Source organism: Aethalodelphis obliquidens, unplaced genomic scaffold, assembly GCF_003676395.1.
Source record: "Aethalodelphis obliquidens isolate GAN/ISIS:26980383/991018 unplaced genomic scaffold, ASM367639v1 scaffold70, whole genome shotgun sequence".
NCBI lineage: Eukaryota > Metazoa > Chordata > Mammalia > Artiodactyla > Delphinidae > Aethalodelphis > Aethalodelphis obliquidens.
This window is the reverse complement of record NW_020838014.1, coordinates 8,520,835-8,537,137: the sequence shown is the minus strand read 5'-3', so window position 1 is coordinate 8,537,137 and position 16,303 is coordinate 8,520,835. Positions and strand designations below refer to the sequence as shown.

The 16,303-nt window shown below is 38.8% G+C and overlaps 1 protein-coding gene and 1 long non-coding RNA gene across 2 annotated transcripts in view; one reads left to right on the top strand and one right to left on the bottom strand.

The window, feature by feature from the left end:
- LOC113611653 (dimethylaniline monooxygenase [N-oxide-forming] 5) overlaps window positions 1-901 on the top strand; it is a 29,741-nt gene extending 28,840 nt beyond the window's left edge. Inside the window, exon 8 of the mRNA XM_027090936.1 lies at window positions 445-901. Coding sequence (XP_026946737.1) covers window positions 445-790 — 346 coding nt within the window. The 3' untranslated portion in view covers window positions 791-901. The remainder of the gene's footprint in view (window positions 1-444) is intronic.
- Window positions 1-16,303, bottom strand: part of LOC113611655 (uncharacterized) — a 33,333-nt gene that overhangs the window by 13,466 nt on the left and 3,564 nt on the right. The window lies entirely within an intron of this gene.

Here is a 16,303-nt window from a genome sequence, read left to right as displayed (position 1 = left end):
GGTGCTCTCCTATCTTCCTCCTTCCTTTCACTGCCAAACTTCTACAATATGTATTCTACATTATATATATTGACTTGTAATACTTTCCTCTTTGTTCTCAGCTTATCTATTTCTTCCACATCCTTCAACGACTTATCATAGCTCGATTTTAACTACCCTCTTCTACATTTGTATTTAGCAGTCTAAAACCACATGATTTACCAGAAGTCTTATATTCTTGTCTGTTTCATGTGAAGTCTTACATTCTTCTCTGTTTCATGTGTATCTATCTTATCTAGTTCAGTAGACTATAAGGCCCTTAAGAATAGAGACATGTCTTTTCTTTCTTCTCTATTTTCTACAGCTCCTAGCTCAATATTGAGCCAAGAGCAGATAGGAAGCATTGATTAATTGATGGAGTGACTGAATTGTTAATAGGCATGGCTTCTGTCTTCTCTGTTTCAGGTATGTGGACAGCCAACGCCACACCATTCAGGGAGACTATATAGATACCATGGATGAGCTTGCTGACCTGGTGGGCGTCAGGCCCAATCTGCTGTCCCTGGCCTTCACTGACCCCAAATTGGCATTACAGTTATTTTGGGGACCCTGTACTCCAATCCAGTATCGGCTACAGGGCCCTGGAAAGTGGGATGGAGCTCGAAAAGCTATCCTCACCACAGAAGATCGTATCAGGAAGCCGCTAATGACAAGAGTAATTGAAAGCAACAATTCCACAACTTCAACAATAACAATGGCCAGGTTTATGCTGGCTGTGGCTTTCTTTGCTATAATTATGACCTATTTTTAGCTGTTCCATTGTCACTGTCCCAGTTTCCTTTGAAAGCTGGATCTGGAGATGCCTTCAGAACCTGACAAGATTGAACAACTCTCAGCTTCACATTGCCCAGAAATTTACTTTTATTTCTCTTTCCAAAGCATTAATCCTTTTTCCTCTTTTCCCTATAGTGAAATCCCACCTTTTCATTTGTACTGACTTACCTCCCTTACTCTTATGACCCATCACTTTTTCCTTTCAGTCATTCCTGGACTGTGAGCTCAGGTACTCTGTTAGTCATCTTTGTTTTGTCCCTAGCAGAGTTCCTGAAATGTGGTAGGTGCTTTCTTTTCTTTTTTTTACATCTTTATTGGAGTATAAAGGCTTTACAATATTGTGTTCGTTTCTCCTGTACAACAAAGTGAGTCAGCTATATGTATACATATATCCCCATATCCCCTCCCTCTTGAGCCTCCCTCCCACCCTCCCTATCCCATCTCTCTAGGTCTTCACAAAGCTCTGAGCTGACCTCCCTATGCTATGCAGCAGCTTCCCACTAGCCATCCATTTTACATTTGGTAGTGTATATACATCAATGGTACTCTCTCACTTCATCCCAGCTTCCCTTTCCCCACTGTGTCCTCAAGTCAGTTCTCTATGTCTGCATCTTTATTCCTGCTCTGCCACTAGGTTCATCAGTACTGCTTCTTTAAATCCCATATATATGCGTTAGCATATGGTATTTGTTTTTCTCTTTCTAACTTACTTCACTCTGTATGACAGATTCTCGGGCCATGCACCTCAGCACAAATAACTCAATTTCGTTCCTTGTTATGGCTGAGTAATATTCCATTGTATATATGTGCCACATCTTCTTTATCCATTCATCTGTTGATGGACACTTAGGTTGGTTCCATGTCCTGGCTATTGTAAACAGTGCTGCAATGAACATTGTGCTATGTGACTCTATTTGAATTATGGTTTTCTCAGGGTATATGCCCAATAGTGGGATTGCTGGGTCATATGGTAGTTCTATTTTTAGTTTTTTAAGGAACCTCCATACTGTTCTCCATAGTGGCTGTAACAATTCACATTCCCACCAACAGTGTAAGAGTGTTCCCTTTTATCCACACCCTCTCCAGCATTTATTGTTTGTAGATTTTCTGATGATTCCCATTCTAATAGGTGTGAGGTAATACCTCATTGTAGTTTTGATTTGCATGTCTCTAATAATTAGTGATATTGAGCATCTCTTCATGTGCCTCTTGGCCATCTGTATGTCTTCTTTGGCCATCTGTACATCTTCTTTGGAGAAATATTTAGGTCTTCTCCCCGTTTTGGGATTGGGTTGTTTGTTTTTGTGTTACTGAGCTGCATAAGCTGATTGTATATTTTGGAGATTAATCCTTTGTCAGTTGTTGTTTGCAAATATTTTCTCCCATTCTGAGGGTTGTCTTTTCGTCTTGTTTATGGTTTCCTTTGCTGTGCAAAAGCTTTTACATTTCATTACGTCTCAGTTGTTTATTCCTGTTTTTAATTCCCTTATTCCAGGAGGTGGGTCAAAAAGGATCTTGCTGTGATTTATGTCATAGAGTGTTCTGCCTATGTTTTCCTCTAAGAGTTTTATAGTGTCTGGCCTTACATTTAGGTCTTTAATCCATTGAGGTTATTTTTGTGTCTGTAGTTAGTGTGTGTTCTAATTTCATTCTTTCACATGTAGCTGTCCGGTTTTCCCAGCATCACCTATTGAAGAGGCTGTCTTTTCTCCACTGTATATTCTTGCCTCCTTTGTCAAAGATAAGGTGACCCTATGTGCATGGGTTTATCTCTGGGCTTTCTATCCTGTTCCATTGATCTATATTTCTGATTTTGTGCCAGTATATTACTGTCTTGATTACTGTAGCCTTGGAGTATAGTCTGCAGTCAGGGAAACTGATTCCTCCAGCACCATTTTTCATTCTCAAGATTGCTTTGGCTATTTGGGGTCTTTTGTGTTTCCATACAAATTGTAAGATTTCTTGTTCTAGTTCTGTGAAAAATGCCACTGGTAATTTGATAGGGATTGCATTGAATCTGTAGATTGCTTTGGGTAATATAGTCATTTTCACAGGATTGATTCTTCCAATCCAGGACCAAGGTATACCTGCCCAACTGTTTATGTTATCTTTGATTTCTTTCATCAGTGTTTTATAGTTTTCTGAGTACAGGTCTTTTGCCTCTTTAGGTAGGTTTACTCCTAGGTATTTTTATTGTTATTGTTGTGATGGTAAATGGGATCGTTTCCTTAATTTCTCTTTCTGATCTTTCGTTGTTACTGTATAGGAATGCAAGAGATTTCTGCGCATTAATTTTGTATCCTGCAACCTTACCAAATTCACTGACTAGTTCTGGTAGTTTTCTGGTGGCATCTTTAGGATTTTCTATGTATAGTACCATATCATTGGGAAAGTCAGTTTTAGGTCTTTTCCAATTTGTATCCCTTTTATTTCTTTTTCTTCTCTGATTGCTGCACCTAAGACTTCCAATACTGTGTTGATTAATAGTGGCAAGAGTGGACAGCCTTCTCTTGTTCCTGATCTTAGAGGAAATGCTTTCAGTTTTTCACCATTGAGAATGATGTTTGTAGTGGGTTTGTCATATATGGCTTTTATTATGTTGAGGTAGGTTCCCTCTATGCCCACTTTCTGTAATTTTTGTCATAAATGGGTGTTGAATTCTGCCAAAAGCTTTTTCTGCATCTATTGAGATGATCATATGATTTTTATTCTTTAATTTGTTAATATGGTGTATCACATTGATTGTTTTATGTATATTGAAGAATCCTTGCATCCCTGGGATAAATCCCACTTGATCATGGTGTATTATTCTTTTAGTGTGTTGTTGGATTCTGTTTGCTAGTATTTTCTTGAGGATTTTTGTGTCTATGTTCTTCAGTGATACTGGTCTATAATTTTCTTTTTTTGTAATATCTCTGTTTGGTTTTGGTAACAGGGTGATGGTGGCCCTCATAGAACAAGTTTGGGAGTGTTCCTCCCTCCACAACTTTTTGGAAGAGTTTGAGAAGGATAGGTGTTAACTCTTCTCTAAATGTTTGATAGAATTTGCCTGTGAAGCCATCTGGTCCTAGACTTTTGTTTGTTGGAAGATTTTAAATTACAGTTTCAATTTCATTACCTGTGATTGGTCTGTTTATATTTCCTAATTCTTCCTGGTTCAATCTTGTAAAGTTGTACTTTTCCAGGAATTTGTCCATTTCTTCCAGGTTGCCCATTTTATTGGTATAGAGTTGCTTTAGTAGTCTATTATAATCTTTTGAATTTCTGCAGTGTCACTTGTAATCTCTTCTTTTCATTTCTAATTTTATTGATTTGAGTCCTCTCCCTTCTTTTCTTGGTGAGTCTGGCTAAAGGTTTATCAATTCTGTTTATCTTCTCAAGGAACCAGCTTTTAGTTTTATTGATCTTTGCCATTTGTTTCTATTTCATTTATTTCTGCTCTGATTATGATTTCTTTCCTTCTACTACCTTTGGGCTTTGTCCTTTTTCTAGTTGCTTTAGGTGTAAGGTTATATTGTTTATTTGAGATTTTTCTTGTTTCTTGAGGTGAGCTTGAATTGCCATGAACTTCCCTCTTACAACTGCTTTAGATGCATCCCATAGGTTTGGGATCATTGTGTTTTTGTTGTCATTTGTTTCTAGGTATTTTTTGATTTCTTCTTTGATTTCTTCAGTGATCTCTTGGTTATTTAGCAGTGCACTGTCTAGCCTCCACGTGTTTGTGTCTTTTACTGTTTTTGTCCTGTAATTGATTTCTAATCTCATAGCGTTGTGGTTGGAAAAGATGCTTGATACGATTTCAGTTTTCTTAAATTTTCCAAGGCTTGATTTGTGACCCAGGATGTGATCTATTCTGGAGAGTGTTCCATATGCACTTCAGAAGAAAGTGTGTTTTTCCACTTTCAGGTGGAATGTCCTAAATATCAATTAGGTCTATCTGGTCTATTGCGTCTTTTAAAGCTTTCCTTATTTATTTACTCTCTGGATGATCTATTGGTGTAAGTGGGGTGTTAAAGTCCCCCACTACCATTGTGTTACTGTTGATTTCTCCTTTTATGGCTGTTAGCATTTGCCTTATGTATTGAGGTGTTCCTATGTTGGGTGCATAAATATTTATAGTTGTTACATTTTCTTCTTGGATTGATCCCTTGATCATTATGTAGTGTCCTTTCTTATCTCTTGTAACAGTCTTTATTTTAAAGACTATTTCATCTGATATGAGTATTGCTAATCCAGCTTTCTTGTGATTTCCATTGGCGTGGAATATCTTCTTCCATCCCCTCACTTTCACTCTATGTGTCCCTAGGTCTGAAGTGGGTTTCTTGTAGACAGCATATATAAGGGTCTTGTTTTTGTATCCATTCAGCCAGTCTGTGTCTTTTGGTTGGAGCATTTAATCCATTTACATTCAAGGTTATTATCAATATGGATGTTCCTATTACCATTTTCTTAATTGATTTGGATATGTTTTTGTGGGTCTTTTTCTTCTCTAGTGTTTCCTGCTTAGAGAAGTTCCTTTAGCATTTTGTTGTAAAGCTGGTTTGGTGGTGCTGAATTCCCTTAGCTTTTGCTTGTCTGTAAAGTTTTTGATTTCTCCGTCAAATCTGAATGAGATCCTTTCCAGGTAATCTTGGTTGTTGGTGTTCCCCTTTCATCACTCTAAATATGTCCTGCCACTCCCCTGTGGCTTGCAGAGTTTCTGCTGAAAGAGCAACTGTTAACCCTATGGGGATTCCCTTGTATGTTATTCGTTGCTTTTCCCTTGCTGCTTTTAAATTTTTTATTTAATTTTTGATAGTTCGATTAATGTGTGTTTCAGCATGTTTCTCTTTGGGTTTATCCTGTATGGGACTCTCTGCGCTTCCTGGACTTGATTGACTATTTCCTTTCCCATGTTAAGGACGTTTTCGACTATGATCTCTTCAAATATTTTCTCAGACCCTTTCTTTTTCTCTTCTTCTATAATTTGAATGTTTGAATATAATTTGAATGTTGGTGCGTTTAATGCTGTCCCAGAGGTCTCTGAGACTGTCCTCAATTCTTTTCATTCTTTTTTCTGTATTCTGCTCCCTGGCAGTTATTTCCACTATTTTATCTTCCAGCTCACTTATCCACTCTTCTGCCTCAGTTATTCAGCTACTGATTCCTTCTAGAGGATTTTTAGTTTCAGTTACTGTGTTGTTCATCACTGTTTGTTTGCTCTTTAGTTCTTCTAGATACTTGTTAAATGTTTCTTGTATTTTCTCCATTCTGTTTCCGAGATTCTGGATCATCTTTACTATCATTACTCTGAATTCTTTTTCAGGTAGGTTGCCTATTTCGTCAATTATTTGGTCTTGTAAGTTTTCACATTGCTCCTTCGTCTGTAATTATTTTTTGTCATTTTTTTTTTAATTTGATGGGTAGGGCTGTATTCCTGTATTACTGGTTGTTTGGCCTGAGGCATCCAGCACTGGAGCTCGCAGGCAGGTGGATAGAGCCGGGTCTTGGTGCCGAGATGAGGACTTCCGGGAGGTCTCACTCCAATTAATATTCTCTAGGGTCTGAGGTTCTCTCTTAGTCCAGTGGTTTGGACTCAGAACTCCCACCACAGGAGGTCAGGCCTGACTTCCAGCCTGGGAACCAAGATCCCGCAAGCCACGTGGCACAGCAAAAAAAAAAAAAAAAGAAGAAAAAAAAGGAGCAGTACAAGAACAAAGAATAAAAAACAAAATAAAATTATAAAGATAAAAAATATATTAGGAAAAAAATATAATTGAAACAACTGCAACAAGATAAAACAAAACCACAACAGAAAAAAGAAAGGGAAAAAAAGGGGGAGAACAAGCCAAAAGGAGAACAATAACAAAGTATAAAGAATAAAATTAAACTAAAAGATTTATTAGAAAAAATAAAAATATACATGAATCAACAAGAATGAATCAAGGTAAAACAGAACCTCAATCTAAAAGAGGAAAAAGAGAAAAGAAAAAAAAAAGCCTTGGCTATGGGGCACAGAGTTTCAGCGTGGGTGGAAATTAGGCAGTGGTGGGCTTTAGTGGTGGGGGGGGAACCTAGGCGAGAGATGGGTGACTTTTGGGAGTGGGGCATGGCCTAGCCTCAGGACCCATGCAGCCGGAAAAGGCCTTGGGGGTGGGGCCTAGGCAGGCTCCATTCAAACGTGGGGCAGGGGCTCTGCTTAGGGTCTGCGCAGAAGGGGAGAGGCAGCACATCTAAAAGGGGGCCTCTGGAGTGTGGAGTTCTGGAGTTTGGAGGTAAGGTCCTGGGTGAGGGTGTGTGGGTGGGGTTTAGGCCCAGTGTGGCTGTAGGGGCTCTCAGAGGGGGTCTCCGAGTGTAGAGGTAGAGCCCTGGGTGGGGTGTAGGGGCTGGGCTTGGGCTCTGCATGGCAGGAAGGAGGCTCCAAAGTAAGACGATTAGGCCTAGGAGCCCAACAGGCTCCCTGGTGCCTAAGTGGAAAGGGAAAGCGCTGGCCACGTTCCCTTCCATTCCTCTGCACCACCCTCTAGGGTGTCCCCACAACTGCCGTCCCCCGTAACTGTGGGTCGGTCCCACTGGATGTAGGAACTCCTCCCATCCTCCAGCCACCCCTCAGGGATGCCGGTCCCGTATGTCAGCCTTTACTTTTGCTCCCCCTTACCTCCCTCCCCCTCCCTCAGGACCCGCGTGGCTGGAGGGGGCCTCAGTGGGCAGAGGATCAGGCCTGGGATTTCAGCAGGCTCCCAGGGGCCCAAGAGGGCAGGGAAAACCTGGGCATGCTCCCTTTTGATCCTCTGCCCTCCCAATGGTCCCCCAATTTCCCCCTTCGTGCATGGGATCCCTTCCCTTCCCACAGCCGCCCCTCAGGGGCACCAGTCCTGTCCCACCTCCACTTCTCCTCCTCCCTCACTCCCCCCCACAAGCCCCACATCCTACCCTGTCACTGGGGGTTCCTCCCATTCCCCTTAGTTGTCTGTGGTCCCCCACCAGTGTATTGTGGGTGCCCTAGTTATGTGGAGACGCGAATTCCGCGTCCTCCTAGTCCGTCATCTTGACTCCGCCCTTGTGGTAGGTGCTTAATAAATGTTTGCTGTCATTTATCAAATAATATGGTGGGAAGAATAGGCCAATATCTACATAAGAAATGGGAGATTCCATGTAATTGTGCTTATGACAGTATTTGGTTTTCTACTAGACTTTTAATCTTTTATTTGTTTTTAATATTGTAACTAAATGTATTTTTCCTCAGAGATAAGAGAAATAATGGTCTTATAACAGTTGTATATACCTAAGATAAGATATATAGATACTTAAACACTTTGTTTCACTAGCTGTTCACTAGTGTGTCTGATACCTGGTCATTTTTCACTCTTTTCCTCTAAGCAACACATCTCTATTTTCTCAATGAAGAAACTACCTCCAACTTTCTAGGCTCATGGATCATTTTAACAATCTAGCAGCTACCAGCAGGTTCAACTTGGCTGGAAAAATTGGGATTTTAAATGAGCTGTCCAGTCTTTTTTGATCTCTTAGTTCCCATATTAGGATACAAGACTTTAACTTAGGAACTATGATAAGTAGCCATCAACTGCTGTGGTGTGGCCTACAAATGTGATTGGATTTATCTCCCCCCAACTCCTACTATCTCCACACCCTCTCACACAGAGAGTCTAAGTAGTAAGTATTCGAAGAGGTCAGTTATGTAATAAATTAGGATTAACAACTAAATATAGGGGTATTCTGCTTATAACAGTTCTTATGTCACACATTGTAGTTATGAAAAACAAAGCAAATGAAACGAAACCAGGGCCTCCAGTTTATGTCCAAGTGCTGCTGTTGATTCTGTTTTCTCATCCGTAGAAGTTTGGCTCTGTTCTTGTCTGTCAGAGTAGTTAACTAAGTGTTAGATGTCTGACACACCTAATTTCACGAAGAAAGGAACTGATGTACCAGCCAAGTGTGTTCATAAATAAGCTGTGGTGTAATACATTTGGGATTGCTACCTATTGCTTAACCAAAAAATAAATTTGAACAACTGGAAGAACAACATTAGAAATCATTATCTTTCCCAATGTACAATAAATAAGAGAACCAGAAATGTGAGACTACAACTTCCTCCTAATCATATAACTATTTGTACAATTCCCTGCTTTTTCGCCTAATTTTCCCTGTGGAAAATGCTTTTTGAGAATTGGATGGTCTTTTTTCTTCCAGAATCTTTGTGGTACTGGGGGTTTATCCTCTATTAAAATGGACCTAGTATCTTTTAATCTGCACACTATTCTTGTTCAAAATTAAATTGAAAGCCGCTTCTTTTCCATTTCGTTCTTTCAACATATAAATTTGCCTCTTTCAGCGTGTAAGTCTGTTGAATTAAAGTCCTTTGATAATGTAATTCCTAGTTATCAGCAATAAGTACCCCAGTTTCCTCTTTAAATAAAAAGCATGTAATTCTAAGCTCACTGACTCTCTCAGTTTCCTTATAATATGAAAGTTTACCCCCCCCAAAAAATCATTGGTTAAATTCTAAACCAAGCTAAAAGTAAGATGTGAATAGGAAAGTGAACTCAAAACAACTCAAGATACAAAGCCCTAGTTACTGATGAATGTGTATTAATCATCAATTTACCATATCTTGCTTTTGTAATTATATTTAAAGGTTGTATCATTTTCCCAATTATATTATACAGAAAAATGCTTTCTTGTAGTGCCAGAAAGTAAGGAAGTGCTCAAAAAGCAAATCGATGGGGGAATGTCACAGGGACACAGGAACCAACTGAAAGTGGTCCCAATGGCCAAAGCTGGAACAATTTGAACAATATAAATAGCCTAGCATTGGATTATAATATAAAGTATAAAAAATACCCATCAGTCCATAATGGTATAAATAAGTGATTGAATAATAAGTGGGGTAGAATAGAGAATACTCCCATATGGAAGAACTTCAAACAATTTATATAAATACTCTGCCCTCCAGGAGTTGGAGCATAACTCCCCATTCCTTAAGTGTAGGCTGCATAGAGTGACTTCCTTCCAAAGAGCAGTAAAGGGAGAAAAATAACTTTACAGTGGAGAAATCTGACAAACACTACCTCGGCTGGGTGATCAAGATTAACATCAACAGTAAAGTCATGTGGATAGTATGTACTCTTGATATGATGTGATGAGAAGGGTACTTTGCCTCTGTGGTCTTCCTCCTTAAAACCATAACCCAGTCTAACCATGAGGAAAACATCAGACAAACCCAGGTTCAGGAATATCTTACAAAATACCTGACCATCTCAAAACTGAAGCTCATCAAAAAAAAGGAAGGTCTGAGAAATTGTCATAGTATAGAGGAGCCTAAGACCTGATGTCTAAATGTAATGTACCTTGGATGGGATCTTGGAACATAGAAAGACATTAAGTAAAAATTGAAGAAATATTAATAAAGTATGGATTATGGTTAATAACAAGGTACTGATTGGTTTATTGGTTGTGACAAATGTAGCACTGTAATGTAAGATGTTACCAATAAAATAAATTGTGTGTGGGATACACAGGAACTCTGTACTAACTTCCCAAGTTTTTCTTAAATCTAAAACTATTCTAAATTTTTAAATTATTTTTTAAAAAAAGAAATGTATTCTTTTGGTTCAGGATTTGACCCAGAGGCATAGTCTAGTGGAATTTTCTCAGAGGAGGAAGAATATTGGATAGTACCATTCATTTAAATTACTATCTTTTCCCTTGATTACTCTACAAATTAAGTTCTTCTAATAAAGCATACTATTACTTACTATAGCAATTTTGTTCCTTTGTTGAATAAGTATAGACTACAGTTGTAGAGAGGAGAAAATGGTAATATGAGGTCAAAAGACACATTTTCTTAAAATACTTAGGTAAGTTCTTATAGCTGAGCACATTAAGCCAATAGTCTCCACTAGCAAAATGTACAGTATATTAATAACAAGTATATTCATGAATGAGATAATTTTACTCAGTACTGGATCTGTGCATGGTTACTTTTGTCAGTAGTAATATAACGTATAATACTATACAAACATCCTCCAGGCTGTCTACTTGGAATTTCCCAAAGTGCTGTGTTTTTCCATGTTTCTATATACATTCTTATGTTTCCCCTTGCCCAACCTATTTCACCTTCAAGATTCACGTAATCTGTTATCTGTTCTAGAAACCTCCAGGATTAAATAGGTGACCTATCTTTATGCTTCACACCACACCTGGTATATTGCTCAATTATATGTGGTGACTATCATTTGTCACACTATATAATGTCAATTGTTTCTGTCACCTAGTTCCTCCTTGAACTAGTAAATTCCTTTGAGAAAGATACTTTGTAATTAATCTGTATGTTCCTAGTGCCTAATATAGTACCTGAAACACAGTAAGACCTCAGTAAATCAATGATTAATTAAATGATTAATTAATTAAGCTCAGTGTGGGAGATAAAAAGATGGATGAGTTTTTAAAGGAGTAAATAAAATAGTGATTAATACTTCACTATTTTATTAAAAAGTTATTGAGGAAATTATGGGGTGCTTAACATTTTGAAATGTCTGTGGGGCAAGCATGTTCTTCCAGAAAATATTCTGGGATAGATCATTGCTCTGAGTCAGTATGTCATCGCTAATATTGTTTGGTTTGAAACACAAGTGACATGTCCTATCCATATCTTATTTCCTCAATCAAACACAGGATGTTAAAAGGCAATATCTTAGCGCGGGAACGAAGGTGGGGTGCGTGTCTTCCTCGATCCTCCTTGCTGCCTTAGTCCTCACTGCTGTTTCTCCCTGCTTTCTCAAATTCCCCAGCTTCTTTAAAGCACCCACTACCTCTCCTGTTTGAAATTATTTACGGACCTCCCATTTACTCCTCTTCATTCAGTGAAGATTTTAGCACCAAGCTTTTCCCCTCTCTCTCTATATAACTACTCCTGTAGTTAATTTTTTCAGCAGTTTTTTTAACCTCAATTTTTTTATTGATACATAATTGACATATAACATTATATTAGTTTCAGGTGTACCATATAATAATTTCTATATATATAAAATGAAGTGATCACCAAAGTAAGTCTAGTTTACATCTATGGCCACAAATGGTTAACAAATTTTTTTCTTATGATGAGAACTTTAAAGATCTACTCTCTTAGCAACTTTCAAATATACAGTACAGTATTGTTAACTGTACTCACCATGCTGTACATTATATCCCCAGGACTTGTTTATCTTATAACTGGAAGTATTTACCTTTTGACCCCCTTCACCCATTTTGCCCACCCCCCGCCTCTGCCGACCACCAATCTGTTCTGTGCATCTATGAGTTCAGGTACTTTGTTCTGTTTTTTAGATTCCACATAGAAGTGAGATCATACAATACTTCTCTTTCTCTGTCTTACTTACTTCACCTAGCATAATGCCTTCAAGGTCCATCCATGTTGCTGCAAAGGCAGGATTTCCTTCATTTCTTTGCTGAATAATATACCATTGTGTATATACACCACATATTCTTTATCTGTTTCTCCACTGACAGACACTTAGGTTGTTTCCATGTTTTGGTTGCTGTGAATAATGCTGCCATGAACTTGGATGTGCAGCATTATTCTGTAGTTCACATCTGTGTAGATAATACTTTTACCAACCCAATGTATTAGTTAGGATTAGATTCCACTGCATATAATAGAAAAACCCAAAGTAACAATGGATTAAACAAGGTTTAAGTTTATTTCCCTCTCATATGAAAAACTCTAGAGGAAGATAGTCCTGAAATGGTGTAACAGCTCCACAGCATCTCTTTCTGCTCCACTATCAGCATATGGTTTCTACCTTATGGTCCAAGATGGCTGCTGGAGCTCCAGCCAATATATGGACATTCTACACAGAAAGAAAAAGAAATATAGAAGAAGGCCACAACCCTTTTAAGGAAAATTACTAGAAGTTCCATATAACATTTCCACTTAGATCTCATTGGAAGTATTTTGTCACATATATCTAGCATATATCCAGGGAGGCTAGGAAATGTGTCTTTATACAGAGAGGCAGTGTGTCCAGGTAAAATCAAGGTTCTGTTATTAAGGAGGACGGGAGAATGAGTATGAGTGTTGAGGTAGGCCTTTACCACCTGGCCTCTCCCTTCAATGACCTTCTCATTCCAATGATTTTATAATCTACCTATGTCATTACCACCAAAATCTCAATTTCAAGCCAACCACTCTCCAAAACCGTCTCTTATCTCTTCAGCACGTTCACTCCAGTACTCTAACTCCACAGTTTTTTGACTCCAATTCATGCCCTCCATCAACCTGCTCTATCTTCACTTCCTAGCCTACCTGGTCTATAAGCCATGGTCCAACATTATAATCATATCCTACCATGCATTCTCAATTCCTTAGCCCTTTCCTCCATACTTGCTTGGCTAAACATTACCTTTAGTTATGTGCCTGCACTAAAACACTTAAATATGGCAAGAGAAAAATATCACTATGCTCATTTGACGTCTTAAATTCATGACCACTAAACCTTGTTTCTTTTTTCTCTAAGAAAATAGAAGCAATCAGAAGACTTTCACATCTTTCCACTCTGTGCCCAAGGTCTGTAATAGGGCTAGTCCACAGGCACCCTCTGCCTGACCATATCAAAATTCCAGACTCCCAGAAGGAGAGCAGGTGTTCAGTATAAACCACACGGTTACACAGTATAGGCACAGAGAGCCACTCTTATCAGTTGGGGTGGTAAGAACCCTCCCCAAATCCAAATTCCCAGACACCAGCCATCAGCCAAAGATGCAAGGTGGCCTTCCAAAGGATAAGCAATCTCAGGCCTGGAGTTATGCTCCACCTCCTTGAGAAGGCAATACATACATAAATGTGGAATTTTTCTGTATAGGAGATTTGTTCCCCATATTCTGGTTGGTTTTAATTCTTTATTTTTGGAGATATGGGAAGCACTATTATGGTTCCAAGAGTCAGCTACCTCTTTCCTCACACTGCCTTTTATTAGGGATCTCCAGTACTGGTCTCCAGACTGTTGCCTGCCCCAGTGTTTCTCAGAATTTGGTTCTTGATCCAGAAACACCAGCATCATCTGGAACTTGGTAGAAATTCTCAGACCCCATCCCAGACTTACTGAATCAGAAGTTCCAGTCACCAGTCATCTGTGTTTTAGTAAGCCCTCCTGATGCATGGTAAAGTTTAAGAACCACCGATTTAGCCAAAAGGCGAGGAAGACCTGTAATTGCTCTTTCTGTCAGGACTTGAACGGATTCTGAGGTCTCTACTATCGACCAGAACCGACAGATGCTGAGTTATGAAAATTGGGTTGGGATGAGAGTGGTGTGGAGCTGGGGTGTATTCAAACTAGTATCTTCCCTTCCTTGAGGATTTTAAATAAACTTTTTAAAGCTCTCTTCAGAGTATTCTTTTTCTCTATTTCTTTGGGTGAAAATGTCATTTGAAGAGTCTTCTGGGACTTCCCTGGCTGTCCAGAGATTAAGACTCTGCACTTCCAATGCAGGAGGTGCGGGTTTGATCCCTGCTTGGGGAACTAAGATCCCACATGCTGCGCAGCACAGCCAAAAATTAAAAAAAAAAAAAGTCTTCTGACTCAAGATCATGTCACTGGGCTTCCTCATGTGTTTTACTATTTGGATTACTTCAGTAATTTTTTAAACTTTTTATTTTGAATTGATTTCATTCTTTCAGAAAAGTTGCAAAAAAAAAAATACAAAGACTTCTTGTATAAGCTTTACCCAGGTTCCCTAAAGATAAGACTTCACATAACATTACAACAATTATCAAAACAAGAAAATTAACATTGATATAAAACTGTTAACTAAATCACTTATTCAATTTTCATCACTTTTCCCTCTAATTTCCCTTTTTGGTTCCAGGATCTTATATTGCATTTAGTTGTTATGTACCATTAATCTCCTCTAATCTTCATCAGCTCTTCAGTGTTTTGCTTCTTTCAGGAACTTGACAATTTGAAAAGAACTAAGTTCCATACTTTATTCGGATTTATTTACTTTATCCTTAATGTTTTTTCTATCACAGGCTCCCACTTAGGGTATCACATTACTCCTTATCATTAGGCTGCTTTAGACTGTGACAGTTTCTTACACTTTCCTTGTTTTTGGTGATCTTGACAGTTTTGAGGAGTACTAGTTAAGTATTTTGTAGACTATCCCTTAATTTGTGATTGTCTGATATTTTTTCCTCATGATTAGTCTAGGGGTTTGGGCTGTCAGGAGGAAAACTACAGAGGTAAAGTGCTATTCTCATCACCTTATATCAAAGGTACTGCTACTGACTTCCCACTAATGATGTTAAGCTGGCTGAGGTTGTGTTTAAGTTTCTCCACTGTAAAGTTATCCGTTTTTCCCCTTTTCTATATTGTATTCTTTGGAAGGAAGTTAATATGCTCCGCCCATACTTAAGGGGTAGACAGTTTTGATCCATCTCCTTGAGGGCAGAGTATGGGGAAAAGGCTCAGAGTTTCCACGCCCTCTCCAAGCGAGCCACTCTCCGTGAATCTCCACGAGTTCACCCACCTGGAAGCTCTCCAAATTCCTGTCCTTTCTGGGGGTTTGTGGAGGCTTCAGTACACAGGCATGATTGATTAACTCATTGTCCATTGGCAATTGTTTCAACCTCCAGTTCCTCTCCCTTCCCCAGAGGTCAGGGTGTGGGACTGAAAGTTCCAACCCTCTAATCACGTGTTTGGTTTTCCTGACAACAGCTCCCATCCTTAGGTTCAGTCCAAAAGGCATTTCGTTAACCTAACAAGAAACACCTTTAATGCTCTCATCACTTAGGAAATGCCAAGGGTTTTGGGATTTCATAAAGAGGGACAAAGACCAAATATATTTTCCTATTATAAACCATGATATCACAGACCTGAATAGGTATTTCTCCAAAGAAGGTATACAAATGGCCAACAGGTACAGGAAAAGGCACTCAACATTGCTAATCATCAGGGAAATGTAAATCAGAACTACAATGAGATATCATCGCCTCATCTGTTCGAATGGTTATTACCAAAAAGACAAGAGATAAGAGTCGGCAAGGACTTGGAGAAAAGGGAAACCTTGCATGCTTTTGTGGGAATGTAAACTGGTATAGCCACTGTGGAAAACAGTATGGAGATTCCTCAAAAATTAAAAAATAGAACTACCATATGATCCAGTAATCCCACTTATGGGTATATATCCAAAGGAAATGAAATCAGGATCTTGAAGATATATCTGCACTCCCATGTTCACTGCAGTATTACTCACAGTAGCCAAGATATGGAGACAACCTAAGTATCTGTTTAAAGATGAATGGATAAAGAAGATGTAGCATATACATACACAATGGAACACTATTTAGCCATAAGAAGAATATCCTGCCATGTGCAACATCATGGATGGGCCTTGAGGGCATTATGCTAAGTGAAATAAGTCAGAGAAAGCCAAATACTGTGTTGTGTCACTTATACCTAGAATCTAAAAAAAAAGTCGAACTCAGAGAAACAGA